This window comes from Gavia stellata, chromosome 1, assembly GCF_030936135.1.
Source record: "Gavia stellata isolate bGavSte3 chromosome 1, bGavSte3.hap2, whole genome shotgun sequence".
NCBI lineage: Eukaryota > Metazoa > Chordata > Aves > Gaviiformes > Gaviidae > Gavia > Gavia stellata.
In genome coordinates this window covers 758,162-786,038 of record NC_082594.1, presented here as the reverse complement: position 1 = coordinate 786,038, position 27,877 = coordinate 758,162, and the positions used below count along the sequence as shown (strand labels likewise).

Sequence of the window (27,877 nt, the reverse complement as noted above, 5' to 3'; positions counted from 1 at the left end):
GGGGGTTGGCTCCGCCCCCTGTCACCGAGCGTGCGGCGGCGGCGCCAGGGCCCGGTGCGCAGCGGGGCGCGGGGGGGCGGATGCCTGGGAGAGACCACCGCTGCGGGGGGGTGCGGGGCTGTCCCGGGAGAGAGGGCGGCGCGGGGGGGGCTGTCCCGGGAGAGAGCGCTGCTGAGGAGGACGGTGGGGGAAGGAGCGGACTGGGGAGAGGTTGTCGGGGCGGCAGAGTTGTCCCACTGCTGGGGGGGGGGGGCAGGGGTTTCCCGGGAAGAGACCACTGCTGGGGGGGGGGGGGAGCAAGGGCTCTCCCGGGAAGAGACCACTGCTGAGGAGAGGGGGGGAAGGCTCCCCCGGGAGAGCCCACTGCGCGGGGGGGTAGGGGGGCAGACCCCGGGGCTGTTTCCGGCGGCGGGCGGGGGCCGGAGGCAGTTGCCGGGCCCGGCCCGGGGCAGCGGGGAGCCGGGCCCGGGCGGGAGCACCGGAAGGTAACCCGCCGTCCCTCAGCTGGTGGCGGCCGCGGAGCGCCCAGCCCGCTCCCGCCTGGCTGCGGGGTACGGCGGAGCCGAGCTGAGGTGAGCGGCGGGCGCCGATGCCGAGGAGGAGCTGACAGCGGCGGCGGAACGCGGCGAGGCGGACGCGGAAATGGATTTACGGTCGGGAGTGGCCGTCTGGGTCCTGTGCGGCTTCCTCCTGCAGCAGGGGCGGGCGGAGCGGCCCCCCGGCTCCCACCTGGACGAGACGGCCATCGCAGGTGAGGCCCTCCCCTCTCCGCCTTCAGCGCCGTTCCCCGGCGACCCGCGGCCTCTCTCCCGGCCGCGGCCCCGTCGGAGCTGCGGGGGTCGGTTGAGCCCCCGCTGGGTCCGCGCCGGACGCGGTTGCCCTGGCCGGGCCGGCCCCGCAGCCTCCAGCCCCCGGTGGCCTCAGGAGGGTTCCTCCGCCGGTGCCCCGCGGACCGGGCCGGTGGTGCCCCGCGGACCGGGCCGGTGGTGCCCCGCGGACCGGCCTGGGCCGGGTGTCGAGGCCGTTGCCGGGTGTATGGGCTGAGAGCCGCTGCGCACCGCGTCCCGGCTCGGAAACCCGCGCGGGGCCAAAGATAATCCGTGTTTATTTTTGCGACGGACTCCAGCTATTTGCTCATAAGAGCGTTTTGCAGCGAGTTTTGGATCGTGACTCGGTGCGTTCGGAAAATGCCAGCGTTTGATTTTATTTATTTTTTTTTAAGGACATTCCCAGGCGCGCAGCCTGCCTGGGGAGGCAGCGGGCTGGGGCCGAGGGATCCCGGGCGTTGTGTAACCCTGGCATGCCTCCGGCCTCCTGCCCTCGCCCCGCTCCCGGGGTGAGCTTCTCCCGCCTCCCGGCCCTGAAGAGCAGAAGTAGCAAAGACCTAGCAGCCAGCTATTCTGTTTCCCCCCCTTATTTCCCTCCCCTCCGCCCCAAAAGCCGACAACCCAGCAAAACAGAAAAGGAGAAGCCCAAGCCCCTCCGGACTGGGGTGGATTTTCCCCCTGGGAGCCAGGCTTTAGTGGCACGCTGCTGCCAGAACAACTGCCAGAGCCAGCCTCGGCGGAGGGAATGGGTGAAGCCACCAGTGAAGCCACCGTGGGCACTGGTGTCTGCTGTGTGTCCTTGTGACAGTCCCTGAGGTCAGAGCTGGAAGCCTGCTCGATGAAACGTGCTTCTAATTGTTGGTAGTGAGACAGAAATCCTCAGCTCCGTGACTTTTCATTGCAGCAGCGCTGAGTTCTTGCCTGCTGATAAAAAAACCAGTGAGTTGTGTCCTGTCAGCGCTGCAGGTAAAGAAATAAATTGGTTTCTAAAGGGGAGAACTCCCACCGAAGCTGAAGCACCGCCAGCCTGCGTGCGGGCCAGCCCATCTGAGCGCAACTTTCTGCTCGGCAGCGAGCAGAGCTGTCAGCATCTGCGTGGCTCTGTGCCTCCACCGCCGTCATCCGCAGCCTGGATCCGCTCTGGAGGGTCCTGCCCGGCACAGGCTTCCATGAGGGATAACGCACCAGTTCAGGGCGGTAAAAAAAGGCGGTGAGCACCTCTGAACCCTGAATTGTGGCGGGGGGGTGCCGTGTTTGGTGCTGCTTGGGTGCAAGGCTGCTCCCTCGCCGAGCTTTTCAGGCTGATGCGTTAGCAAGGGCCCGGGGACTGGAGGTCACCGAGGGCTTTTGGTTACAGTGGAAGAAGGTGCAGGTGCGGGCATTCACGTTTAATACAGATAGAAGTTGCTGCAGCGGCGTTGCTAAGAAGGCATTTTGCTTTGTGTACAGAGTTGGTTGGTGAGAACAGGGCAAGTCCCTGGAACCACAGTATCAGGCGAACGATCGGGAACTCGGTGTCTGATTCCTGGGCAGGCAGATTGTTTCATCTCAGCGACGTGATGATTTATGTGACTTACTTTTTTTTTTTTCTTCCTCCCTTTAATACTGACCGCATGCTAGTTGTTCTCTAAGAAGTTGCTTCTCATGTTCTTTATACGCAATCCTAAATCCTTAGGCCAGTTTACATCCAGTCTGTTCCATTAAGGAAACTGTATCTCTGCAGTCCTGATGAAGCAAGGTTTATGCCTCCAAGGAATTTCCAGATGAGTTATTTTTGGAGGCCCTGCAGAAGTGTGGCAGCCCTGGTGATTCAGCTGCTGACTTGCTCTTCTCTCTGAGCAGAGGCAGAGCAGGGCAGGCAGGGAGCAGTCCAGAGACCTGGACTCTTTCATAAAATCACCTAGGGGTGGGCTTTTCCTGCAAGAGACTTAATTCTCATTACTCTTGGTTTTTCACAACTGGTGTGTTCTAGTTACTTCTGGGTTTAAAAACCTGCAGAGCAGCACGTGGCACCTTGCAAGGGAAGAGCTGGTTACAGCTTGAAACTCAAAATGTGCAGATCAACGGGGTCAGTAAGGGATTTGTTCGTTCCGAATGCGGGTAACTCGCAGCGTAACTGCACCGTGTCCCTTGCTGGGGTAGCCGGGAAGTTCGGTGGTGGTCCTTGCACTCTGCTAACGCAGCTTAAAGTTAACGTGTCCTCTGAGATCACTTGGCCATTTGCTTTTTAGCTTTCAGAGCTGTTGCTCGCAGTTCAGTGCAGTGAATATCCTCAGATAACACATGACGTTTTTCCTTACGTGTTCCCTGGAAGCAGAACGTGAGGGTTGTGTTGGCCGCACACACGTCTGCAGTGGCACAGGGTCTTACCGTGAAGCAGAAGTGGGTGTTTGATGGATTTTCGAAAGTGAAAGGGTTCATCTTTGACAGATTTTTTTAAAGTGAAACGGTTGTCTTTTTTTGCCGTGGCATGATTTTAATGATAAAAAAATTGACAGCACCAGTCACTTTTCCCTGGGACAGTGAAATTTTTCAGGAGATGCAGGGAAGTGTTGTTTGTAGAGAGCGGAAGCGTGAGTTTTAGCAGTGTTTGCTCATTAGGTTCGGTTGCTGAGTTTCCTGTGCACACTCAAGGGATGCATCAGCATGCTTTTTCGAGGATTAGTATATGTTTCTGATTCCTAAGATATGTTTTTTTTTTAAGTAAGAGTTTGAAATGAGTAGTTGTATCCATGGAGGAAAATCAGAGTTAGTGATTGAACTCCAGGGAGAATCACATTTTCTCCTGGCTTTGACTTGTTCAAAGGCCAGCGTTGCCAGTGAGTGCTTAATCTTTAATCTTTTCCTGCCTGTATCAGATTTAAGCTTGGTTACACTCAAAAGCGCAGGAGCCATTTCACAAGGCGCAGAAACGGAGGTGGTGTGTGTTTTACAGCCAAGAAGGACAGCCAGTCCACAGTCCGACCCCTGGAGCAGCGTAGACCCCAAAAGGTGCTCGACCCCCCCGAATCTCCCAGCAGCCTATTTTTGCGCTAGAGCACATGTTTCAGAAAACCACGGTGTCATGAAGGAGGCGGCCGGTCCCCCCGCCGCTGCGCAGGATGTGCTGACAGTCACCCTGCCGTTATTGTTTTCACCCGCTGTCGGTTATTTTTAGCATGAATTTGTCTAGCCGCAGCTTCCAGCCCCGGGATCTTTCGTACACCCCCCCTCTAAAAGGGACAAGAGAGGCTCCTCGTGGACATTATCACAAATATTACTTACAGGTGGTAGGGTTTTTTTCTCTTTCCAGTTACTTGCTGCAGTCTGTCAGTTGCCTGAGTCTAACCTATTTAATGCAGGTTTTGCTCATTTTTCTGTTGGCAATAGTCCATATCAGAGCATCGGAGTTATGTCAGATGTCTTACAAAAGTTTCGTGTGTGCTGTCAACTGTTTTGGTCAAAAGTTTTTAAATTTTATCTCAATAAAAACAGTAAGCTTGCTTGATAGTCTGTTTTTCATTAAATCACGTTAACTGGTGCCAGTGAGGTTGCTTTTCTTAATTTTTTTACATGATTGCCTTCTGCGCAGACCAGCGCGGGTGGCCAGTGAAATGTCATTGCTGCTGCTTGCACCAGGGACCTTCACGTTGGGCTTCAGGTGTGTTTGTAGGAGATCCACGGAAAACTGACTGTGAAGGGGCTGGGCTTTGGATGGCTGGGATTCGTTCCTGGTTCCCTTAATGGTGATACCTTTCACCTGCAGATGTCTGCTCTGCTGGATGCATACCTGCTCCATCTCCGTACAATAGTATGGAAATAGTACAAACCCGCATTCCCCGGAGCCTTATTTCATTTTATATTGAGATTGCTTTCTGTGATTGTACATCCACAGGGATGCGGGGCCGTATCTGCCACGCTCTGCCTGTGCTGGAGGAGGTCTGGGGTCTCGTTTGGGTCCCCGTTCTGGCATCATTTAGACAGACTAGGGATCCCGGGGTGAGTTTTCCCTGTCTCTCTTTCCTGCAGCAGTCTAAAGATGCACTCTGGGTAGTGCGATGAGATTGACTCGTTTTCTGGGCGACACAAACCTTTTGTGCCCAGGCGGTGCTGCGCCCGGGGGGCCGGTGAGGGGCTGGACCCCCTGGTGTGGTGGTGACACAGGGCAGGGATTGGCATTTACTTACGCCAAGGCGTGACTTCTCCTCTTTCCCTTCCTTTCTCATTCTCCCTGCGCTTGTCTCCTGCTTCCCTGTCTCGATTCCTCGACCGCAAGATTTCTGGAGTCGTCTTTGCTCTTGTTCGAGTGGTGTTTAACACACGAGATTCTTACCCCAGCCGGGGAGTGTTCCATGTGTTACCAGAACACAAATTATAAAAATATTGAGATGGTATCAAAAGAAAACCTGAATGCATATGCTGAGAGTTATTATGTTTGCCTGTAGCAGTTCGAGCCTAAGCTACACCTGAAAACAAGGAACGTCAATGTTTAACAAAATACGTGTGATGAAGGGGGACTACAACCACAACTTTTAACTAGTGATTAATTTGATGGGGGGGGGGAAGTCTGGATGAGGATGCTGTGTCCAAGCACTGCAGTTGAGAACTCCTGTACTTGTCATTCTAAGATGCAGGTTTTTATTGGAAGTTAATCTTTTGCTACAAAATCTGTGGCTTGGAAAGTGATCGGTTTTGGACTTAGAAATTGCAGTGAAATCTTCTGACACATGAAGAGAATGTGGACTTCGTGGTGTCTTTTGAAGGCTTGGTGCGGTAATCTTGCAAGGTGGGAACACAAATGGGTGGTTATTTCTTTATCGACCAGTTTAAATATTACCCTCGCTAGTTGCTTAGTTAATGAAACGTTATGTTAGTGCATTTATTTCATGGTGCTGAAGTTTACGTCGCCCACCGTAATGCCAAAATCCACGTTTGTCCTCTATTCCTTTGCCAGAGCCTCTGATGTCACCCACTGCAGCAAGCAAGATGCTTTTATGAGTTGCCTTTAGGAAAAGTCTTACCTTTTGAAGTCAGGAAGTCAGGATAAAATCGGTGGTATCAAGATACAATCAGCTAATTGGGATACCGTTGATCTGGCTGCTCTCTGATGTTCGTTAACCTCCCGGTGCTGTGTAAACAAAACCGCTGCCGGATTTCATCCCCCATATTGGGGTGCCGGAAACCTCCGAATCCTCCTGTAGCCTGCCCTGGGCTGCAGCCTCGAGGAGGTACAGGACCTGGCTTGTCAGCATGTGCCTTCCCTGCAGTAACTCATAACCCTGTCTTTCCCACAGACCTGGAGGAGTTTGTGAAATCCAATGACCTGCTGTGCTTTTCTTGCTTTGTGATGAAATGCTTTTTAGAGGAGTCTTTGTCTCCAGGACTGGAAGGATTTTGCTACTGTGCCTTCTGCTTTAGCTGCGGTCAATTCTTTCTAGATATGTACTTTCACTGCAGTAGGATTTGCACGTGTGAGTAGCAGCTTGGGGCTGGGCAACTCAAAGAAATCTTAGTGCAAGGGAGGAAAAGTAGTTTTGGAGAATACTTGGAAAGCTCTGCCAGGAAATAGTCAATGTTCTTGATTGGAAACCTCAGTGGAGTGCACAGCCTTTACTTCATTTAGGAATGAAACTCATTTCAAGGAATCACCATTCTGAGAGCTGGAGAAATTGTCGTCTTTTGGCATCAGAGCGTGGCCTCGTGTAGAAGAGGAGCGGGGCTGGACGGGCATGCATTCGGGCTGGTAGTGCTGCTGGGGAGCTCCTGGCTCCTGCCTGCTGATTCTGTTCCCTGTGTTGACCCATGAACTTGGAGCTATGCTCAGCAGGATCGGAGCATGGATTTCCTCCCCCCCCCCTAAATTTTATTAATTACTGTGAAAAGCAACTTTCTTCATGCCTCGCGTGCCTCCCAGGTAGTATTTTCAAACGGGCAGCGTTGCTGGTGGAGCTTGCAGTGCCGCTGCCGGGATGCTGTCTGCTGTCGTGGGGCTGGAGCGAAGCGGTGGAGGTGAACTCTCTGGGGTATTTGTTTTCTCAGGGGTTGTGCCGGCGCAAGTACATACAAAGCTCGCATTCAGACTTTCCAGGCTACTTACGGCCTTTGCCCTCACTGCGTCCCGGTGGGAGAGAAGAACCTGACTTTAACTTGGCCCGCCTGGACGGGGTAGGGGGGGAGCCTGAGCTGTCGGAGCACAGACCTGAGCATCAGAGCAGGGATCCGGGTAACCCCGCGTCGTGCCCGATTCCAGCGGCCCGAAGATGCCTGGGGGAGAAAACAGACCTCGTGTGTGACTGGAAGCAGAGGCTGAATGCGGTTGTTGAGCTTTTTCGGTGTCTTCATCGCCGAATCCTCTTTTCTCAGGGCTGCACCTTGCAAACCCCCCCCCGTCTTCTCTGTCCCCTGTGGTCCGTGGCAGCCTGGAGCAGCTCTGGCTGTGTGGGGCCGTGCCGCACAGCGTGGAGCAAGGTGTAACTCAGGTTCCTCCCTAAATGTGCAGTCCTGGAATGAACTCCCACAGGAAAAAAACAGATCTTTCTTTATATCTTTATCTTTCCTGCTTCAAACTGTGCCTTTTGGTTTGGCCTTTCCGGAGGCGAGGCAGGGATATGCATGTACACGTGCACACACGTGGGAAGTCCAAAGCAGCAATCCTCCTGTCCGTCCTTTCCTCTCCGGAGGGAATGAAACAGTAAATGTGTGATGAAACCTCCTGACATCCCTTGTGGTGTGGCCGGCAGGTTCTGTGATGCTTTGATGGTCGTGGTGAAATGGAGAGTGCCTCATATGAAAGGGAGTGACAAAGAAAAAACAAATTTGCTTTTCTGTTGCCTGCTCAGTTTGTGTGTGGCTCGTGGGCTACTCGGTGTATACTGGTACATCACAATCCTCTCCTTGCTAAGTGCTCTCACCTCCTCTTCCTCCGGGCAGGGAACAGATGTCTGTCCGGCGCACACTGTGCTTTAGACCGATACTGCAGGGGGAACTGCGTTATCGTGCAGTGAGTTTTATTACAAGATCTGCCTGGTTTTTGGTGAGGGAAGGGAAGTGAAAGGGCATCCTGGTGTAATTCCACATGGATTTATTAAAAGGAGGGTGTATGAGCAGGTGATTGCCTGAAAGGCAATGGTTTTCCGTGAGGTTATCCCTCTGCTTCTGAAAATTCTTCTTCTGCTTATTCAACTCGGAGGCTGTGCTGCTTAAAAAAAGGCGCCGGCGGTGGCCCTTGTCCCGTTGTAGCTCTCCAAGCCCAGATTCAGTGCCAAGCTTGGTTACCCTTTTGCTGTCTTCAGCTGCTTGAACGTAACCGGCCTTGCACTTTGTTTTTGAAAGTCCTAATTGCACAATCTATTAGTGTTGAAAAAACTGTTTACTTCATTAATTAGCTTTACTTTAAAAACAAAGCTAGATAGGGAGAAATAAATTCCTAAGCAGGCAGAGCAAGCTGGAGACTGGTGTGTTGTGGGTCTTACTGGGGCAGCTCTGGGATTCCTGCTGGAATGAGCCCTTGTACCTGGTGGGCTACATTTTCCCCGCGTGTCCGGCTGCGTTGAACCGCACTGCGGATACCCGCTGAGGCAGGACTATGCGCTGGAAACGGGAGACAGGACTTTGTTGTTTGCGTGAAGGTCTGCAGTGCGAGCTGGGAATCCCTCCGGTCCGCGGCTGGAAAAGGAGGTTTTGATATATCATAGGAGGATATGGACCCTTCAATATATCGAAGGACCCTTCGATATATCATAGTCAAGTGCTGTTCATAACGTGGCTTTTGGGCCTCTTTTATGCTCCCTCCCTGTTACAGAGAACAACCTTTGGGACCTCCTGTTTCCCCACCTCCCACCCCGAGGACTTCAGTTTGCTTCTGGAGTTTTGAGAGTTGTTTTAGGTGTGTGTAGGCAATGGCCATCTTGCTGACCCGTCTGCCTTTGCTTGTGTGATCTGATCCAAGTGGGTCTCTCTTGCAGGCTTTAATTTTTCCTTTACCTTCATTTTAATCAGACCCTGCAGTTCTATGTGATTAATTTTCTGGCACCTCCATAACTCTGGTTCCTTTTTTAGCAGTTGATCCTGGTCCTCAGGCAGGCCTAGGTGAAGGACTCTTTAATTAAACCATTGCTCCGTTACTCCTGCAGCACACGTGAGCCTTGAGAAGCTTCTGCCTCAAACCGCAAGCTTGTGAGTTAAAAAACAGCGTTCTGCCAGCGCGGCTCACCTGGGAGCTGAGTGTTGGGCACTGGTGTGGAAGTGTTACCTGTGAATTATTATTTTAACTTACTAAAGCTAAATAAATACCAACATCTTAGCTGCCAGAGTGGGCTGGGAGCAGTTGTGTATTGAGGTGAGCTTTTCTGTGCCATCCCTGCTGCGGGGCTGGGGAGCCGGGCCGTAACCGGAGCGATGGCACGACTGTGCCCAGCTGAAATACTTGATTTTACTGGCAGTTGCAGGACGAAGTACCCACCTCTACAATCGGTACAAAAATCGTCAGAGGAACATAAGGAAGTCATTAAGATAACTGCGCGTGTTTTTGCACGTGAATTGTCTATGCTTGTTTGTTTTATCTTTATGAATAGTATCAGGGTGCTTGTTTGTTTGGATTATGGACCTATTTTTAAGTAACCTATTTTTTCCGCTTTGGAAAATGCATTAGCTCGCTGTGTATCACGGACATCTGTGCAGGCTGACTTTGGGAACCACCGCGTGTTCCTTGAAGCTGCGCTCTCACCAGTGTGAGCTGTTGCCTCTTTGTCTGGCAAGTATATATGTTGCTAACTTTTGCTATAAGAGATGTCTGCACGATCCACAGAGGCAAATGCAGCAGTTCTTTGTAAGTGCACTTTATCCTGCATCTCTTAATTGCGCTGTCCCTTCGTCTCCTCCAAGGCTTGGAAATTGCGGAAGGCTTTACTGATCCCGGTCAGCCTTCAGAAAGTGGAAGCAGTAGCAATCTGATAGGAAACGGTGGTGTTTGTTGACAAACACACGCTCGCGCCGCGTGTTTTGCGAGAAAAGATGCTATTTTTGTAGCTAAGTATTTCTTGCATCTTTCTCCCTGAAGGGCTGAGTTCTTAAGGTCAGTTTAATTTGTTCCTTCAGGTTTTGAGCTCTGGTGCCTGAAATTCTGAGATTCTCGGAGGATAGAAACATAATAGACACGAGAACTTTAAGAATGTTCTGCGTCTGAATTACAAATGAACAGCTTGTTGTTTGAACAGTCTGCCCCTTTGCTAGTCAAGTTAAGCTTTGTATTGCAAGAAAGGGAGAAATAATTCAGGATTAAAGCTGCTAAGCAATGCGTATGTTTAGATTTGTAAGAGTGCCAGTACATAATTAATGTGTGAGTAAGCCAAAGAAAAAAAGTTGTTTTTTTCCTTGATATAGATAGATAGCAGGATAAAATGTAATTTTTTGGGGGGGAGAAATAATTTCTGAAAATCTTATTTTCCAAGTAGCTGCTGTTATTAATGCGGCCCGTGTGTTTTTCGTTCTAGCTGCTTTGCAGTTTTAAGGCAAAAATCAGAGTATGTCATCTTGTGCTGGCCTGGAGGACTTGTGCTTATTATTGAAAAGCTCCAGGATTTCAAGTATGATGAGGATAACCTCCAGAACAGTCAGCCTGTTGAAGTATTGTTCCTTCTTAATCCTGCATGCGATAGCTCTTCCTACCTACGGAACGTGTTAGTTAGTACTGAGGACTGGTAGCAGTTGTTACAGCTTACTGCTCAGGGAAAAAAAGCGATGGTGTCTTCATGGAGACTTTAAGCTTTCTCCTCTTTCTGGTATTTCTGCAGCTGGATCAGAGTCTGACCCGTCACCTCTGCAGTGGCATTAAGCTTGTAGGAAGCGGGGGGGACGGGGGGGAAGGCATGTATGTGAAAATGGTTGGTTAAAGATCATCTCTGAGCATTTTGGAAAGGAGATAACGATTCAGTGTTCCTCATTATTTCACGCTGTATCTGTTCTTTAAACTCCAAAATGAGGAGTGGAAATATTTTTCTTTTCTGTCAAAAACTGGGGAAAGGATCTGAAAAGAACAACTTGTCTATGCTCATGCTTTTAGCCACGTCATTTGTGAACCCTTGCACATCTAGCTACACCCCTCTGCACGGGAGGGCACGGGCCGGTTCCTCCCCGGGGCAAGCCCCAGCACCTCAAACCAGGACTGAGGCACAAAAATTCTGCAGCTTGGTGACACTCCGGAGGGATGTGGTGGTGCAGGATCATGCTGGGCTCTGCCAGAGCAGCCCCCGTCTCTGCTCTGTAGCAGATGCCCAGGGTCTCGGAGGGTGAGTGGGGCTTTTTAGGTTCCTGGCTCCCCCCTGGAGGTGACCCTAGCAGGATGCCACCGGCAGCGACCATGAGCCTCAAGGCAAAAGGCTTTGGAAACCCTTCCTGCCAGCCGGGCTGCGTGGCGGGGAGCCCCCAGGCTGGCTTTGGCTATGGGTGTCCCAAGAGGTGTGAGTTGCAACCCTCTGCCACCCACTGAGAAGATGAAGAGGTTCCTCAGCCTTCATCAGGGGTGGCAGCTTGAAATGCCACTTGGTGCAGCTTGGCTTGCTTTGGGAAGAGTCATTTAATTAAGCTGTGTCCTGGAGGCCCTCTGAATAAAGGAGGAGATGCTCCAGAGGTGTGAAACTGGGGAGTGTGAAAACTAACTTAGAAGATGCTGATGCATTTGTGGGAACGGTGACGGCAATGCACCCGGCAGCCCTGTGGGCAGAGGGGCCTCTCAGTGGGGCAGTGATGGGTGCTGTCCTCATCCCACCTTGGGTACTGTCCTCGTCCCACCTCGGATGACCTTGGCAGATCACAGAGGTGCCGGGGTCACCTGGCCATGGCCATGATCACTGGAAACCAGAGGAGCGCTGCCAGTGCTGCGGAGCTTTGGCGTATCTAAGAGCCACGGGAGCACTATCCTGCTTGTGGTTTCCCTCAGGGCTTGCTGAAACTGCTCCTGGAGGCTTGTCTCCATGCTGAGGCAGACAGATCCGTTCGTTATCATCACGCAAACCTTTGGAAATCACTCAGCCATCCAAAAAGCTCTCAGCAGCCGCTGAGAGAGCAGTGGGGCTTCTGCGGTTGTGACACGCACTGCCCCGGCTGGAGCGGCAGGCTCGGTGGTCTCTTCCTGCAGCCGGAGGAGAGGCAGGGCTGTGTCGGATGCAGGCAGCACCACGGCTGCCGAGCATCCCGTGGTGTAGCATGGCCAGGACGGTGCTGCCCTTGGAGGTTTCTTGTGGGCCGTGCTGTTTCCTGAAGAATTCTCACTCAGTGTTTTGTGGATAAACAGATTTTCCTGTTTCTCATTTGTTTTAATTTGTTGTATCATTAAAAAAGAAAAGAGGTGGAAAGAGGTGTTTGGGGGCACTCAGTGCACCTCTTTGACGCTGCAGGCAGCAGGATGAATTTACAAAAGTTTTGCTTACAGCTGTTGGTATGAAAAGTAGGAGGTGGGATCTCTTCTTGTTTTTTTTCCTCCCACCTCTTCTTTCTTGGGAAAGGAGAAAAAATGTTTTATGCTTATGTGACTTTGTAAGGGTGAGGCTCAACCCTTTGAGTTTGTCATTTAGAAGCTGTATCTTAATCTAATTGTCTAGTATTCCTGTGCCATCACTGCAGAGATGTGTGTCTTCAGATGGTGCGCCCATCTACCCGTGTTAGATGGAGGGATTGCTCTCCAGAGGTTCCCCTTCCTTTCCATGGGTTATAGAGCGAGCTTAAGCAGCTGGCGTTGGATGAGCTGTCCCTTTTGCGGTGACAAGTGGCGTTGTCTTCTGACACCACCCTGGAGCTCCAAGCACTGAGAGCTCCAGAGGGAAGACAGCTCAGTCTTCCTCCTGCACCCTGCCTCCGGCTTGCTGCTCAGTGTTTGCTTTAGCATTACGGTTTGGATAAGTTGTCCAACTGGTTTGTTTTTCATCTTGTGGCTATTTTCAGCCACTCAGCCTAACAAGGTGAAATGTCTGAGATGCTTTTCTGTTCCCTGTGACTGTGCTATAAGGAGGCATACCGCTTACCCCGGCAGGCTCCCGGTGGGGAGTGGCTCACCCCAGCCTTGTCTCTTTTCAGTAGCCTTTGGCTATCTTCTGGCCCGGTCTGTTTGCACCACTTAGTCAGGTCTTTTGTAAGAACAATCTGCACAGATACCCTGAGCCCCAAATCCCAGCATTGCGATCGCCCTGTCACCCTCCTGAGAGGCTGAGGCCAGGAGTGCAGGGAGGATCCGGCCCCTCAGCTAAACCGACTTAGCCGGGCTCTGCATAGGAGAGGCATCAGGAAAGCCAGCGAGTAGTGCAGCCTTGCTGTAACTGGGGGGATGTGGGCTGTACCCCTCTTGGTTTGTGCCGACAGCATCTGTACCGCGGTGGAGGTTGCCCAAGATGCAAGAGGAGAGGAATGTTTCACCCACCTCTTCCTTCTTCCAATTGTAAATGTGTAATTTGTTCGCTCTTGCAATTGTACTTGTGACTCCTTTGGGGTTGGGAGAAACTCTCAAACTGCCATTCACTCAGGTAAGATCAATTTTTTTAAAACAAACCCAACTCTTGCTCCTTGGTTAAAGACCGGAGAGGACCTGTGAGCAAGGGTGGGTTTTCTCCAGTGTCTGCCAAACAACTGCACTGGGAACATCACTTCAGACTCCTCGGAGTTCCTCACGGTCTCAAGTATATTTAACCTCATAATACTGTAGGATGTAGAAGCACTAGTCTTCCTATTTCAAGTGAAGGATTAAAGTGCAGAGATAGCGTTGTCATGCAGGAAGTCATCTGGCAGAGCAGGGACTTGAACCCTCTCACAAATGTCAGCTTGGTGGCCCGGCCTGTGGGACATCCATCATTTCCTGGGCACGGCTAAGACGCAGTTCGTAATGGGGGAGTTCACTGAAACCTGGGTTGGCTTGTAAAGTAAATTTAGCACCTTGATGTGAATCTGTTCGTCTGCTGGGTCAGCTACCTTCACAGAATCTCTCCCACACCTTCAGAAGCATGGTCCAGATGGAGAAGCAGCAAGTGGTTGTGAATAAACCGCCTTTCCCAGGCTGTGCTCGTGGGGGGAAGCGACACGCTGTGCTCTGCTCATCACCCTGCACTCCAATTTCACGGTGGGGCCAGGACACGCTGCGTCTCTTTCTGGAGTCTCTTTCTAAGTGGTATTGTGCAGCTCAGACCCACTATAGTTATGCTAATCTGGAAACAGAACAGAAATCCAGTATCTGAACCTTAATAGCCAAAAGCAGGCTTCTTGTCTGCAATAGTTCAGCAAATCCCTTTGTTTGTGAAGGCGGAGAAAGGTTTGGCTTGGGGTGTGAAGTGTTTGTTAGCCAGCAAGGAGGCCAGGGGCACCGAAGGCAAGTTCTGACGGGCGAGGTGGTCAGCACCTGCGTGTCCCTCCAGGATGCGGGTTTCTGAGAGGCATGGTTTCCCTTTGTTTTGGTAACTTTTCCATACCTGTTTTCTTGCTCCTTCATGCGAAGAGGGTTTGCGGAACACAGTTTGTGTCGTGGGTTTGAGCTTTGCAGAGCTGGGCAGCCCTTTAAATGTGCATCTGACGGTCAGGGTGCTCGATGTGACCGGTGTGCGGCCTCCCGTGGAGGTACAGCCTTGCCGCCGTGGCCAAGGAGGAAAATCCAGCCGTTTATCTAAGTTCTCATCCATAACAGCTTTAGCTGGTGCGTCTGGATGAGAGCTGAAGGAAAAGCCAACAGGCGCTCGTTCATACCTGCTGCCGAGGCCGCCCGCCCTCCAGTACGGCGGCAGGGATGGGATGGATGCTCCTCGCTTGCGGCACTCTGAACGTACGTGGGCTGTCGATCGGGTGGATTGGGAGATTCCCACAGCTGGCACGTGTCCGGAGAAGGTACTCACTTCTCACTCGTCTAGACCTGTCTCCTGCAGTTACGCTTGAGAGCTGGCTGGTGGTAATACCAGTCCCAATAAAGATTAAAAAAAGATAAAATTCCAAAGAATTGTAACTAATGCTAGAGTGCGTTCTCTTCAATTGTGTTACTTTTAATTGCAGTCGCCTTCCGGTAGCTCTCCATTATTTACGCAAAATGTAAATGAACAATAGTTATTGCCGTTATAAACCCATTTTACAGCTGCCTTGTCTCCATGCTTGTCTCCATGTAGTGTTTGCATGGGAACAGTGTGTGCGGTTGACATGAGGTCTCCTTTTTTGATATTGGCTAAATTATTTTGAAATTACCGAGCACTTAATGAAGGTTTGCTTAGTTGTGGCAAACCTGGTATATAGTGCAAATACAGTTACGCAGTTTCTTGGACATTGTACCGGAATACAACTGTCTTAATAAAAAGAGAAAATTTGCATCAGAAAGAAAGAAGAAAAGGGTTTTATTGTTTGATAGAATCTTCATGTAAATATTGGTAAAAGTGCACATGGAGGACTCAGTGCAGAACGCGAGAAAAGGACTGTTTTTAGTGGAGAAGAATGTTGATACAGGATCAGGAAACTTTCCCAGTTTGAAACAGAGGTGAAAAGCTCTCTGTGCCTTTTCCCTTTTGCGCTGATGCTGGACATAATATTTTCTGCTTGAAGAGTTAGAGACGAGAGTATCTCTTTTCCTATGTAATAAGGTACTAAAAAAGACTCGGAGGGATCTGGACTTGTGTTCCTGAAACACCTATGTATTTGCGTTAGGATCTGGCAGAGAATTTTACTGGTAGCCCAAGTTATGCCTTTAGTAAACACAATTCTTTAACTTGAATGTACCTGATGTTGAATAATGAATCAACGTAACCCCGATCCAGTACAGCAGAACAGAAATAACCCAGAATTTAAGCACTGACAGATTTTTTTTTTCCAGTCTAACATACCCAAGGTTACTGCTCAGATCCTGGTGCTGCCACTCCTCCGGTCCCCGCAGAGACGGTGTCTGCCCGGGAGAGCTGCAAGGAATTACCGCTCATTGATGGTGACTTTAAAAAAAAATCAGATATGGGGTAAATGTATAGTTCTTTGTAGGTCATCGTAAAGCGAGCAGTCTTTTTCCAGAGCTCCTGTCATCAAATATAACCACTTAATATAAAAAGAAGCTCTATTTTCATCAGCCAAAGAGAGGGAACAGCAGCCTCAGCCTGCTGAGAGCAGGACGTCGCCCGATCAAAGATTGTTTCGGGCTGGCGGCTGCACCAAGGGAGCGCAGCCGAGCTGAAGATGCTCTTTCTCCCTCAACGTGTTCATGTAACGAGGCAAATGAGTTGTGTGTGTGATCTGGTGTCTTGAAGATGAGTACTACAACTCTTTTCCACTTCTGTGAATGCCATAATAGCTGGTAAGAAGCCCGCAGAGTAAAATCTGCTAAAACGGTGATAGTTTTGCTTTGCTGGTGCTTCTAACTCAGATGCTTAATGATCTGCTGCCTTCGAGGTACGGCTCTGGAAGATGAAAGGGACTAAGAAGAGATTTATCAGTAGCCTGATGATTGCTAAACTTAGTCACTTGTTTCCTGGCTCGGGGTCTGCGGAAATGCTGTAGAGGTGATAGTTCTGCTCTTGGGAAATAAATATTACCAGCGTGTCCCAGTGGCAATGGTCCTGCGCTCATACTGGTCGAAAGGCTTTGGCGGGACAGAGTTTGTAGCCAGAAACACAATACATCATGGTTTTTTGCTTATCAGCTGATGTAGCCTGAAAAAATAAGACAAACACTTTCAGCACAAACTTTTTTTTTTCCTGAGTGAAGTTGGCAAAAACTTGGCAAATTGAGCTTCCCGGTGACGGCACCAGCCCAGTCAGCCCCACGCCGGGTGAGCTGGGGAGTGGGAATGGCTGGGATGGCTCGGAGGGACCCGGCTCCCGCTCAAACAGAAATACGGGCTGATAAGCAGCGGTTTTCCCCAAAGGAGAGGTAAACGGGTGTCTGCTCAGGTGCCCACCTCGGGCTTTAATCTCCTGCAGCGAACTTTGGAAGGCAAATGAGGGCTGTGAGCCTTCCCTGGGTGGGTGCCTGCCGTCTCCCTAGCCGGGGGGGTTGCCGGATGCCCCAGCCATGGGGAAACTAAAGAAGTTCGCCCAGAGGTTTTTCAGGACCGTGGCTGTGCTGAGCAAAGCCAGCTGCTGCCGCAGGGGCCCCGCAGCCTGGCGTTACCAAAGCTGGGGTTAACATTTCACGTGCTTCTTTCTTTTTAAATGCTGCTTGGAGCAGGGACACTGGTGAGGCTGAAATCTTTGTTTTAAGAGGACCAGAAGCCAGTTTTGCTGCAGCTTCCCTGTAACTCTTTAAACAGAGGGGGTACATTTTCCACTGAATCGTCCAGCCCCGTATCCATAAAATCTTCATTCTTTACTGATGAGAGCAGGGCAGTCACTCGCTCTATTGGCCATGTCATTATAATTACCTTCTTCGTGTCTTTCAAGAGACCAGATGCACGTTTCTGTTAGGATTTAACTATTTTTAAGCTGTCTATGACAACAATAAGACTGTTCTTTTAGTCTCTTCATGTTTGTGCAGTAATCACAATATTTTTATTTTTAATTTGAATACTGAAAACTACAATCTTTCTCGAGTTTTGTGGTTTATGTCATGCAGAAAGTCATGGTCCCTCCTATATGTGTTTTGGAATAATTTTTTTTTAAATAAGTCAAGACTGTTTTTTCTTATTTAGAAGTACATAGCTTAAATAGCCTCTTCTATTGCTGGAAGCTCTGGTAGTCTATAATTAACTTAAAAGTAAATTAAGTGTTCTGTTTCTGAATGCAGTCAATGGACACTTAAGTTGATTACTCATGTTGGTCATAAACTATTATAAGCTGCTGTTTGATTCAACTTGAAATTTATATTCTGATGTCTTTCTTTTTAAGACTTAAGTGCTTTGTAGGGACTTCAAAAAATCCCCTTGATAAGGATATCGTTATTCTAAAGAGACTGTTGTAATATGTGATATTCCCATTAAAGTATATCCAGCCCTCGGTACGTGTTGCGGCATGGCCGGGAGGACACAGAGCACGGGCGCTGGTGAGGAGCGGGGTCACGCTGCCGAGAGCATCTCGCCGTGGCAGCGAGCCGGCCTCGATGGCCGCATACGTCTCTTCCATTTCTAATTTCTGAATCAGCGGCCTGCCAGCTGTAAGCTGCACTGCAGTCACCCACACGTGTGGGAAGGTATGTGAGGGGGAGGGAAAACAATTTCTCTAATCCCACACCAAATATAAAGTTCTGCTGGGAATCATTCCTTAACCAGAGGCTGGTTAGCGCTTGGCGATGCGAGGGTCTCTGCTTGCAAAGCTCCTGTGCGGTGCTCATACCTGAATTGTAAACCCGTCTGTGCGGAGGATTTATGGAGTGCCGAAGAACAAGTCTACTTTATTTTTTTGGCCCCCTTGTGCTGCTCTGCACACCCAAGCACCCGCTGTGCCGTGGAAACACACCCGGGCCGCTCGCTTCGGGGACCAAAGCTCGGGCATTTCTCAAATCAGGCACTCCTGTTCCCTTCCCAAGTCGTACCTGATTTATCCTTCCCATTGAAACTCTGTGGGGCGAGTTTCTTGCCGAATAAATAGTTATGGAAAGGATATTGTTTGTTCAGCTGAAATAATGACGAACGGGGTCAAACTCAACTCCAGCCGTCTGGCTTTGTGCCTGGGGTGGCTTTGAGTGGCGCTTTCCATCCTTGGCACTTAGAAATAACGAAGAGAGATTGATCACGTCGTTTCTCTTGTGAAAGCTAGCTCAGAGTTCAGGAGCTATAATTAAATTAACCATTGTGCAGGTTTAAATAGCACATCTAATGCATATCATACAGCATGTGTGTAGTAAGCGCTCACTTTGCCAAGTAAAACGTATATGTGCATGTGCTGCAAAGCTGTAACATGGAGAAAACGTATCAGTAATGCTCAGTTTCTTGGGAAGTTGAAAAGAGAATTCCTCCACAATACGCAGCATTTGCTCTGACAGTCTGCGTTACCTGTGAGCTGTAAGACTTGTGGGGAAAACAAACGGTAAAGATAAATAAGGATTGCTGCGTGGGGTTGTACGGTTGGGTTGCCAGGCCCCTGAAGGAGGGAGATGGTCTGAGGTGGTGGTGATGGTGGTGGGACGCTCTCTGTCCCGGGGGGATTCAAGCCAACTTCATGAAACGCCCTGGCTACAGCCTTCGGTTAAGGTGCCTCTTGCTTCCTCTGGCGTTTCCTTAATTCATGCATCCTCTCCAAATTACTGCCGGTGGACTCAAGCGTGGTTTTCTGTGGTCGAATGTGGCAGTAATGGCTTTGGGGCTGTGCTACCTAGTATAAGCCAAATGGAGCCTTGGTGTGGATTAGAAGCGTTAACGCGCTGCCCTGTGGTTGTCGGGCTGTTTCAGCCCGACGGCCCAGCTGACTGGCATTTGGAAAACTGCCTCCTCGCTTTTCTGCTTTAATTTACCTTAAAACTGCGTCCTGTCCGCACACCTCTGCGGGAGCGTGGCCGTGCTTCAGATGACAGCGTGTTGTAAAACCTGTGATGTTACCTTCCCAGTCTGCTTAGTGGGGAGCAGCAGTGCAGACAGCAGCTAAATCATGGCTTGAAAACGATGGGGAAAAAGGTGAGCTGCCGTACTGTGGCTGAACCCTAATATCTGGTCAAATGTACAAGGATGGGTCATATTTTCAGTGGCTTCTACATTGCCAGGTTGCAGGAAAAACATACATGAAGGTAGGCTTTGGGTAGTCTCAGGAAGGATTAAACAACGTGATTTAACATAGTCAGTGAAACAGCAGCTGTGATAGTGACGGAGCTGTGCTAAGGAAAAATTTGGCATTTTCTGGTCTCTTCCCCGTGGTTTTTACTTGTACGACAATGTTGCTTTAAAATGCTGAACATTAAAACGGATTGCATCATGCTGAGACTCTTCCCTGTGTGTGGAAGATGAGGACCACATTGTCCAATGAGTTGTCAGCTTGCCTTTTAAAGCCATTTTATTACCGCAGATAGCCTTGAAGATTTTTGAAAGACCGTCTTCGGGGAAGGAGCAGAAGTGGTTTGCGATCACTCTGAAGTTGCTGCTGTTCCGGAAAGCGCTAATGGCTGTGCCGTCCTCTGATCTGCAGGCAAGCCAGGCTTGGGAGTTTGCCCTTTGGAGTTTCAGTAGTGTTTTTTCAAGCTAAGGGCGAGGTTTCAAGAGATGCTGAGCTGATTGAATAACAGCTTGCCATTGCTGAAAAGCGTTTCCTCCTTCCCTCCTGGTTTTGGCAGCGCCTGCTCCCGCGGCCCCGGCAGTTTTGTGCTCAGCAGAAGCAGTCGGTCTTGCACAGCCCCGGGGCCAGGGGAGGTCTCGGCGTGGTGGCGTTGGGTCCGCGAGCAGGCTGTAACGCTGATGAGGTTTGCTCAGAACAGCCGTCTGGGGTCTGCGTGCTTGGTGTGGATGCTCGATCAGGGACGATGGACGGACGGCCTCACAGTCCTCTGGTTTGATGACTTACAGAGGTGGCGGCGGCAGTGCAGGCATCTCGTGGGTTGTGTTTTGCCTTCTGCTGTCCCAGGCTGAGAGCAGTCAGCACTGCTGGGACCCCTCCGGAATGAGAAGCCTCATAGCTGACTAAGAATCAGCTTCCTATTCTATAAAGTCCCTCTTTTGGTGCTCACCTACAGAAAAAAGTCACTTCACTAAATGTATTATTTGGCAAAGTGCTTTGCAGGTGTGAATCTCCCCACTCTGTCCTCCAAGAGCAGCATTTCCGTTTTCCAACATAGCAAAACAGGGCGTAAAATATCTGATTTAACCCGCGTTCCACAATGAGTCATTTCAGGACATTTTTTTTTTTTTTTTTTGGCTTGAACTCTCAGATGGCCTCTTATTTTATTTTTTTTTTTTCCTAGTAGCAACCTTTATTAGTGAGGCAGCATCAGCTCAACTTCCAGCCGGGCAGGCCAGATTTACTGACAGCATGGTGGCCATGCTCAGCACTGCTGTGCCAACACACCGCATGCCTTCCTGCACCTGTGCGGCAGTACTACTCAAAGTGGGACTTGAATACAGCAGCGAAATAAAAATTCAAAGGTGGCAGCTATGATTTTGGGGCAGGAGAATTAAAATTTAGGAAGGCCTGCCTCGTAACGGCATGCTTTGGTTTATTGCTGTTTGCAATAGTTTGACCGACAGATGCTTTTCTCCTGGATCTACTCACAGCACGCCGTGTCAGGGCTACTTGCACATCGTCATCGCCGTGTGTATTTTCATTACCCGTGACTGGGTTTTTAAGGGGGGAGAGTACACCCAGGGACGGGGAAGCACGGCTCTGCCTCCTCCCGAGCTGTCCGTGTTTCCTGCCGGTCGCCAGCGCGGTGTTTCCAGCAGTGGATCGCTCTCGGTCGGAGGCTGGGCTGGCAGTCGGCTTCCTCCCTCCCTGCGTTGCTTCCTCTGGGCGAGTGCTGTTCGAGTTTATGGGGAAGCCGGCCTTGGAGCTGACGTAACCCAAAGTGCTCCTTCTTTGCTTGGGCAACATGTTGGTTGACGAGGAGGGAAAAAAAGAAAGAAAGAAAAAAAAAATCTTGTTTCCCTAATGCAAATAATCTTCACTTACTAATAAAGAGGTTTATTTTCATTTTTGCCACTGTTGCTCGTCCTAATTGCTGCTTTTTATGTTCTGCTGCGCTGTGTACGGAGCATTGTCACCTGGCGGTAACCAGTCACAGGGCAAGTGAAGTACCCGGGGATTAGATTAAACTTTTATAGTTACAATCAGTGGAAAAAAGATGTGCTGGGTTGTCGGGGAAGAGCCTTTCCCCTACCCTGCAGGGCTGCCATGGGGAGGTCGGGATCCTCCCTCTTGCGGGAGGGAAGCTTTGCGAACGCTCTCCTGCAGCTTTTCGGGCAGAGTGGTGTCGCTTTCTTCTTCGTTTACCTTTATCCCTTGCGCCTTTCGTTACTGTTTAAGATGTTAAATGTGAAATCTGGTAGAACTGCATCGCTGAGAGCTCTTCCTGCATAGTGCCTGACGCGTCCAGGATCTCGTTCTTGTACCGGGGTTCCCGACTGTCGCCATCGCGTGCGTAGAACCGAACAGGTCTGCGAGCCTCAAGAATAACGAAACTTGGGTTTTCTGCAGATTTGTGTCCTTTGTTCACGAGTCGCTTCCTCCTCCTCCTCCTGCTTTCCTCTCCCCACCCTCTTCCCCTTCCCACCCTGTGCTGTTGGCTTTCTCCACCGTCTGCTGGGACAGTGGGTGGCCGCGTGTGCCTGTGTGAAGGGTCCCTCCTTCACCTGGCTCCTGATCCTCGTGGGAAGCGGGAGAGAACTGTGTATGAGACGTTTCTTCGATTGAGTTTGGGGAGGTAGGAGGATAACGGGATGACCGGGAATTTTTTTTCCTGAAGAAGTCAAGCTAACAGTTGCATACTGTTCTTGAGGTCTAATAATGAATGCGTGTTTTTGCAGAGCGGTGTTTCCTGCTAGGTCTGCCTGTGGCTGCTGCGATGGTGGGCAGCACCTCGCCTTACCATGGCCTTGCTCTGTTCAAGAGTTGCGTTCTCAAATGGGAGAGAAAGACTTTGCTGATTTCGGGGCAAAAAAGGTCTTGTAGATGAGAAAATGCTTTAAACTACAAGAATGTGTTTCCAATGAGCTTGCTGGATGCAGCAGTGCAGTTATCCCACATGATGAACACTCCCTTACTTGGCTTATTTGAGAGGAGCAGTTGATTCCTTCTCGCTGTGGAAAAGGCCCAGGGCCGAGTGTCTGCCATCTCTTGAAAGGGCACTGTGAGCAAAGGCTGTTGTCACCGTGTTTTCCGCTCTCTAGAGCGTCTGTGAAAATTTAAATCATCAGTTCTCGGTAAGACACATGAGGGATAAATAAGGTTAAAATTGGGAGAAGCTGTCCTTGTATGGCAGCATGGGGATGGTGCCGCTTCGCTTGTATTAATTATGCAGAAGCTTGTCTGCGAAGGGACTGTGGGGAGTCCTCGACTCCCGGGCTGTTGCCAGAGGAGGAGGACAGGCGGTGCGTGCAAGAGGTCCTTCTGGAAAGAAGAACAGAGGAAAAGGACACCACTGAAAAAGCCCCTGTAAAGCAACGGTTCTGGAAACTTTGCTTTGGTCCAGCTATTGAGTATTGCTGAGATGTAGCTGATCAAGAGACTTAGGGTGTAAGCCTGGCCTTTGGGTCAGCTCTGTGCTACCCATCTCGTAAATGTATGAAGGTCATTTTGGAAACCCTCCACCCCCCCCCACTGCTCTTGTTGGGAATCTCTTTTTAAATTCCTAAGGAAACTCCCCTAAGTAATGAGTTGATAATTCAATTAAACATGATGGGAATGTATTAGCGTGAACCATCTCCGGCCAGAGGAGCTGTTTGGGTCTGAAGTGCTTTGCCATGGAGATGTCAAATCTTTGCAGAAATCAAGCCTTGAAAGGAAGGCTTGGTTGGAGCGTTAGAGCTGCTGCCTGCAGTTCTGCTGGCTAGCTGTCCCAAGGATAGCCTAGAATAAAGGGTTGAGTCCTCCAGTGATGGTAAGTAGGCTCGCCTTTTCCTATCCTTTCCCTCTCTGCGGCGGGAAGTATGAGGCAGCTGTGCTTTGGACTGGAAGCAGTCTGTGGGCTGTGTGCGATAAGGTTGAATCCGGCGAGGGGTTAGTTCATCTCTGAAGCAAACACATCTTATCTAAAGTTGCTTTAAATCTTCCTCGGCACCTTTAGTTTGTGATACCTGGGTGGGCAGGCACGCTCGGCTTTTAGGAGCAATCCATGGCAGTTTTCTCTTCCTGAAGTCATTGTCTTTATGGGTTATGTGCATCCAACTGCGCAGGAAAACTCCTCCGCTTGACAGGCTGCGCGTGGTAGCTGGGAAAGCGGGCATCCGCTTGCAGGTGCATACACCGAAGATGCTGTTTCTCTTATCTCTTCTCACATCCTGTAAAAAATAAGCAAGAGATAAGAGAGGAAGAATAGAAAGGTAGTTTCTATGGAGTGGGTGATTTAACTACTTCCTTCCAGCATTAGGAACGTGACTTATTACTCCTCGGTGCTAGACTGGGAGCTGCCTGGCCAAACCAACTGCGCAAGCTGAATGAAGTACTAATAAGTAAGAAACCAGTTCAGCCTTGAGGTGCAACTCGTTTATAGAAAGCTCTTGCAAAAAAGGATGATCTTTTTCCTGTTAGAATTAACTTTAATTTTCACAAATTAGGATGAAATATTTTAAATCATAAAAGCAGGTCCCTGATTTATGCAATGGGAGGATACAGAGAAGGTGGAGCGAGACTCTTCTCCAGTTTGCAAGGACAGGGTGAGAGGCAGTGAACACCGAGCACAGCAGGGGAAATTCCGTTTAAAGATTAGGGATGTGTTTTCATAGCGAAGGTGGTCAGTACATTGAAACTGGGGCTCAAAGGGATGGTGGAACCTCTGGCCTTGGAGATAGCAGAACTCAACTGGACGGGGCCGCGAGCAATCTGATCTAAGTTGGCGCCTCTTAGTTGTGTATAAAGGACGAGAGGAGTAGGAGTTCTATGCATGAAGATACAAGGGAGTTACACACCCTTCAATATTCAAATAGCAAAATTATCCAAGTATTAGAAATACAAGTAGCTGCAATGCAAAAGCTGTTTTTTGTGCCTAAGCTTGCTGCTGCTTGCAATTGCTTTTCCCAGTTAGACTGGTGGATGTCTACAAGGAAGCGAATGTTTTCTCCTGTGAACCCAATTAGAATGAATAAAGAGCCTCCAAATTTTGCAGATAACTTTTTGAAGCGGTCTTAATATTAGTAATAAGGATCACATTTTAAAAAAAACAGCCAACCAAACAAGAAGGCCAAAGCACCACTACTATAGCTAGCTATAAGCAAAAAAACATGGGGTAAAATGCATTTTAGGCCTGATTTACTGATGCGTACGGTTTTGTACTTCAGAGTCAGCCGGTGTAATCAGTCAGGTTGCGTCACCATGGGCGTGTCGTGATTCAGGAGACAATGATCAGCCCTGGAACGGTCCATTTGAAGGAGAAGAGAGTTGAGTTAGGAACATGAGTGATAGGGGAAACATTTACTTTGGAAAAAATCCGTGTTTGGAGCAGGCTGGCTGCAGGAGCGTGCGTGGTCCTCCCTGATGTGAGCTACCGCCTGTCCCAGCCCCTTTCTTACTTCGAAGTAGAAGGGGTGGTGGTGAGAAAGGAGAGACCGTGCCTGTTAAAGGATCACATTGCTTGCAAGGGGCTGTGAACGCATATGTGTCAAGTGATGCTCCACGTTGCTCTTCACGCTTGCTTTGTAGTTGGTAGTTTTTAAAATAACGCATAGCGAGGGTGCCTTCCGCAGCCCTCGGCAGCGGTGTCGCAGCCGCTGCAGCCAGCCTGCCCCGTGCCAGCTCCCTCCTGCGTCTCCGAAGGTGCCGGTGGGTTGTGAGGCTCCTTGGGAAGCCGCAAACCTGGCAGGGGTCGCACCGGGGAGCGGAGCCAGCTGCTGACCCACTCCTGCTGTCTGTGTCTCGTTGCGTGGGCTGGTCCGTGTCACGGCAGCGGTGGCAGCAAGGGCTGGGTAACACCTCCAGGAGACCCTCCGCAGGTACCCGCGTGGCTTCCCTGCCTAGAGCCTGTTTGGTGACTGTAATTCTGCAGGTTCTTCTGTCACGCTTTTATTTGACTTTTTGGAGGTAGCGGGAGTAGTGCTGACTTGTGTTTAGGTGGATCCCGGTGGTACAAGTTCGTTTAGACTGGGGATAAAACAGAGTCCCACCTCCATGCTCCTCAGAAGCCGAACGGCTTGGCTTTGGGCTGGTCTGGAATATTCTCTGCTTTTGGAGACACAACCACAGCATTGATGTGTTCCTTCCTAGCCTGCAAAATACTTTAGATTTATTTAAACTCTCCTCAATTATGTAGGTTCTTTGAAGTGTTGTACCTCCTTTGATCCTAGGGTTAGCCTCCAGAAGAGAGCTGTGGTCAGGGTGAATGGAGCCAGGGCAGTTCTCAGCTTTGTTTGGGGCTCACGGCTGTACGGTGCTGCCCGCCCCCCATCCTCCGGTGTTACTCTGTGCCTTTGGGCAGCAGCACGGTTCAACCCGGGAAACAGCCGCATGCAAATTGCTCTAGTCTGTGTGGGTCACATCAAATCAGGGCAGAGATGTCCCTTGGAGGGACCTGGACAAGCAGGAGAAGTGGGCTGGCAGGAACCTTTGTTAAACCTGAAGTTTAGCAAAAGCAAATGCAAAGTCTCACATCTGGGATAGAATAACCCTGCTCGATGATACGGGCTGGGGGCTGACTCTCTGGGAAGCAGCTTTGCAGAAGAGGATCTGGGGATCCTGGTGAAGAAGTTGCCCTTGGGTGAGGGAGGCAGGAGGGGGTCCATCAGGTCCAAGGAGGAGGTCCTCCCCTTTATCGGGCAGTTGTGGTGCCACGCCTGGAGTACTGTGTCCACGTTGGGGCTCCCCGGTACAGAAAAGGTGTGGATGTGCCGGAGCGAGTCTAGCAGAGCCACCATGGTGGCTGGGGGGACCGGGATGGTTCAGCCTGGGGCAGAGGAGGCCATCGGGATACCTCACTGCTGTCTGCAGCCACCCCATCACAGTGCCCAGAGATGGAGCCGGACCCTTCCCAGAGGTGCCCGGTGCTGGGAGAAGAGCAGCGCACATGGGCTGCAACACGGGGAACCCTGAGCAGATGTAGGAGAAAAAAATTACTGTAAGAGTGGTCAAATACTAGGGGGGCCCAGAGAGGTTGCGGGGTCTCCATCCTGAGTGACCTGATCTGGTTAGAGCTGCTTCGGGCAGGAGGACGAACCTGGATGAGCTCCAGAGGTCCCTTCTGACCTACGTTATTCCATGACTGTGATTTTTATGATTCTGTAATTTTAATTGACTTCTTTATTGTGTAACTCATTGCTTTGGGGGTAACTTTGACTACCCTTGAGGTAAATGCTGTTCTATTCTGGTCTTGCCTTAATAATGAAATTAAAAATATGTTTGTATTAGGTGTTAGGCATTTATCAATAAATACTCTCTGAGAGCAAGAGGGGAATTAAATATTTCTCTGCCACCTTGTGAAAGCTACCAAAATTTTTGCTTGTTTGCAACATGAGATTATGTATCTTGAGCTCTTCTTGCTCCCAGTATCTTTTTGCAGTGTCTATCACGTACTGGAATGCCAAGAGCTGGGGCCTGGGAATCCCTGGCTTTGGCCAAGCCCTGCTGCAGTAATGGCTCATGTGGGTCAAGGATGATGAGATGGAATGGCAGAAAGACTGTGGTCTTTTCTTTGATTTCTTCTTAGCTTTCTTTAGCGTCTCAAAATTGTCAGGCAGGAATGACTCACTCATCCATTATGTGGTTTCCTGACTTTTAGCAATTTTTCTTTCACCTAAAAAATAATTATTAGTTTTGCATCACCGTGCACGGCAGCCAGCATTCAAAGCCGTGTACCGTGGGCTGTGGCTGACTGGAGCGGCTGACTCATGTCTGTTACAGGTTTTCAGATTGACATTGATTTCTTCCCACTCCTCATTGAGTTTCTGTCTTTCAAAATATCTCTAAGGCTGGTTTTGGCCGTGTAATGATTCCCTTGTCTCTTTACAGAGCAGGAGTGTTGGTCCTGGGTCCTGGAGAGCAGGAGTTTTGGTCCTGGAGAACAGGAGCAGGGGCTGCAGGGTTAGCCAGCCCTCTCGATTCCTTCTGGTGCAGGGACCGGGGTCCTCCTGCACAGCTCTCCAGCTGCACCCCGCTGCGCTGGGCACTGCGTTTTAATGGTAGGCATGCTAGGTTTCTGCATATCATTCCCCAAAACATCACCTTACGTGAATGGAAGGTGCTACAGAACAAGGTGCATGTCAAGGGTTAACCCCGGGATTCTGCTGCAGCCGGTGGTGGTTTTTCAGCCTGCAGAACCCAGCTGGATTCCTGGCTTTGCTCGATTCCTGGTGGAGTGCCCCGTGGCTGCCTCTGACCCGGCCGGGCGCTGACGGCTCCCACCATTGCAAAGAAGCAAGTTTCCTTACCCTCTGAAAGCACTGTTGTTCACAGCATACTGATAAGGCATTTGAGAGAGAGATATATCTGAGAGAGAATATTTACCACTAAAATATTTTCTGTACTTTAAACAGCACTGGGCTACAGCAAGGTTGTGTGTGGGTGTGGAGCGCTGCCCGG

General features: G+C 50.1%; 1 protein-coding gene across 3 annotated transcripts in view; it reads left to right on the top strand.

Annotated features, from left to right (window-relative positions):
- Nucleotides 1–642: 642 nt before the first annotated feature.
- The window catches only part of STIM1 (stromal interaction molecule 1), a 105,642-nt gene continuing 78,407 nt past the window's right edge, over nt 643–27,877 (top strand). For all 3 annotated transcript variants that reach the window (XM_059815943.1, XM_059815934.1, XM_059815924.1), the window contains exon 1: nt 643–751. In XM_059815943.1, coding sequence (XP_059671926.1) covers nt 643–751 — 109 coding nt within the window. The remainder of the gene's footprint in view (nt 752–27,877) is intronic.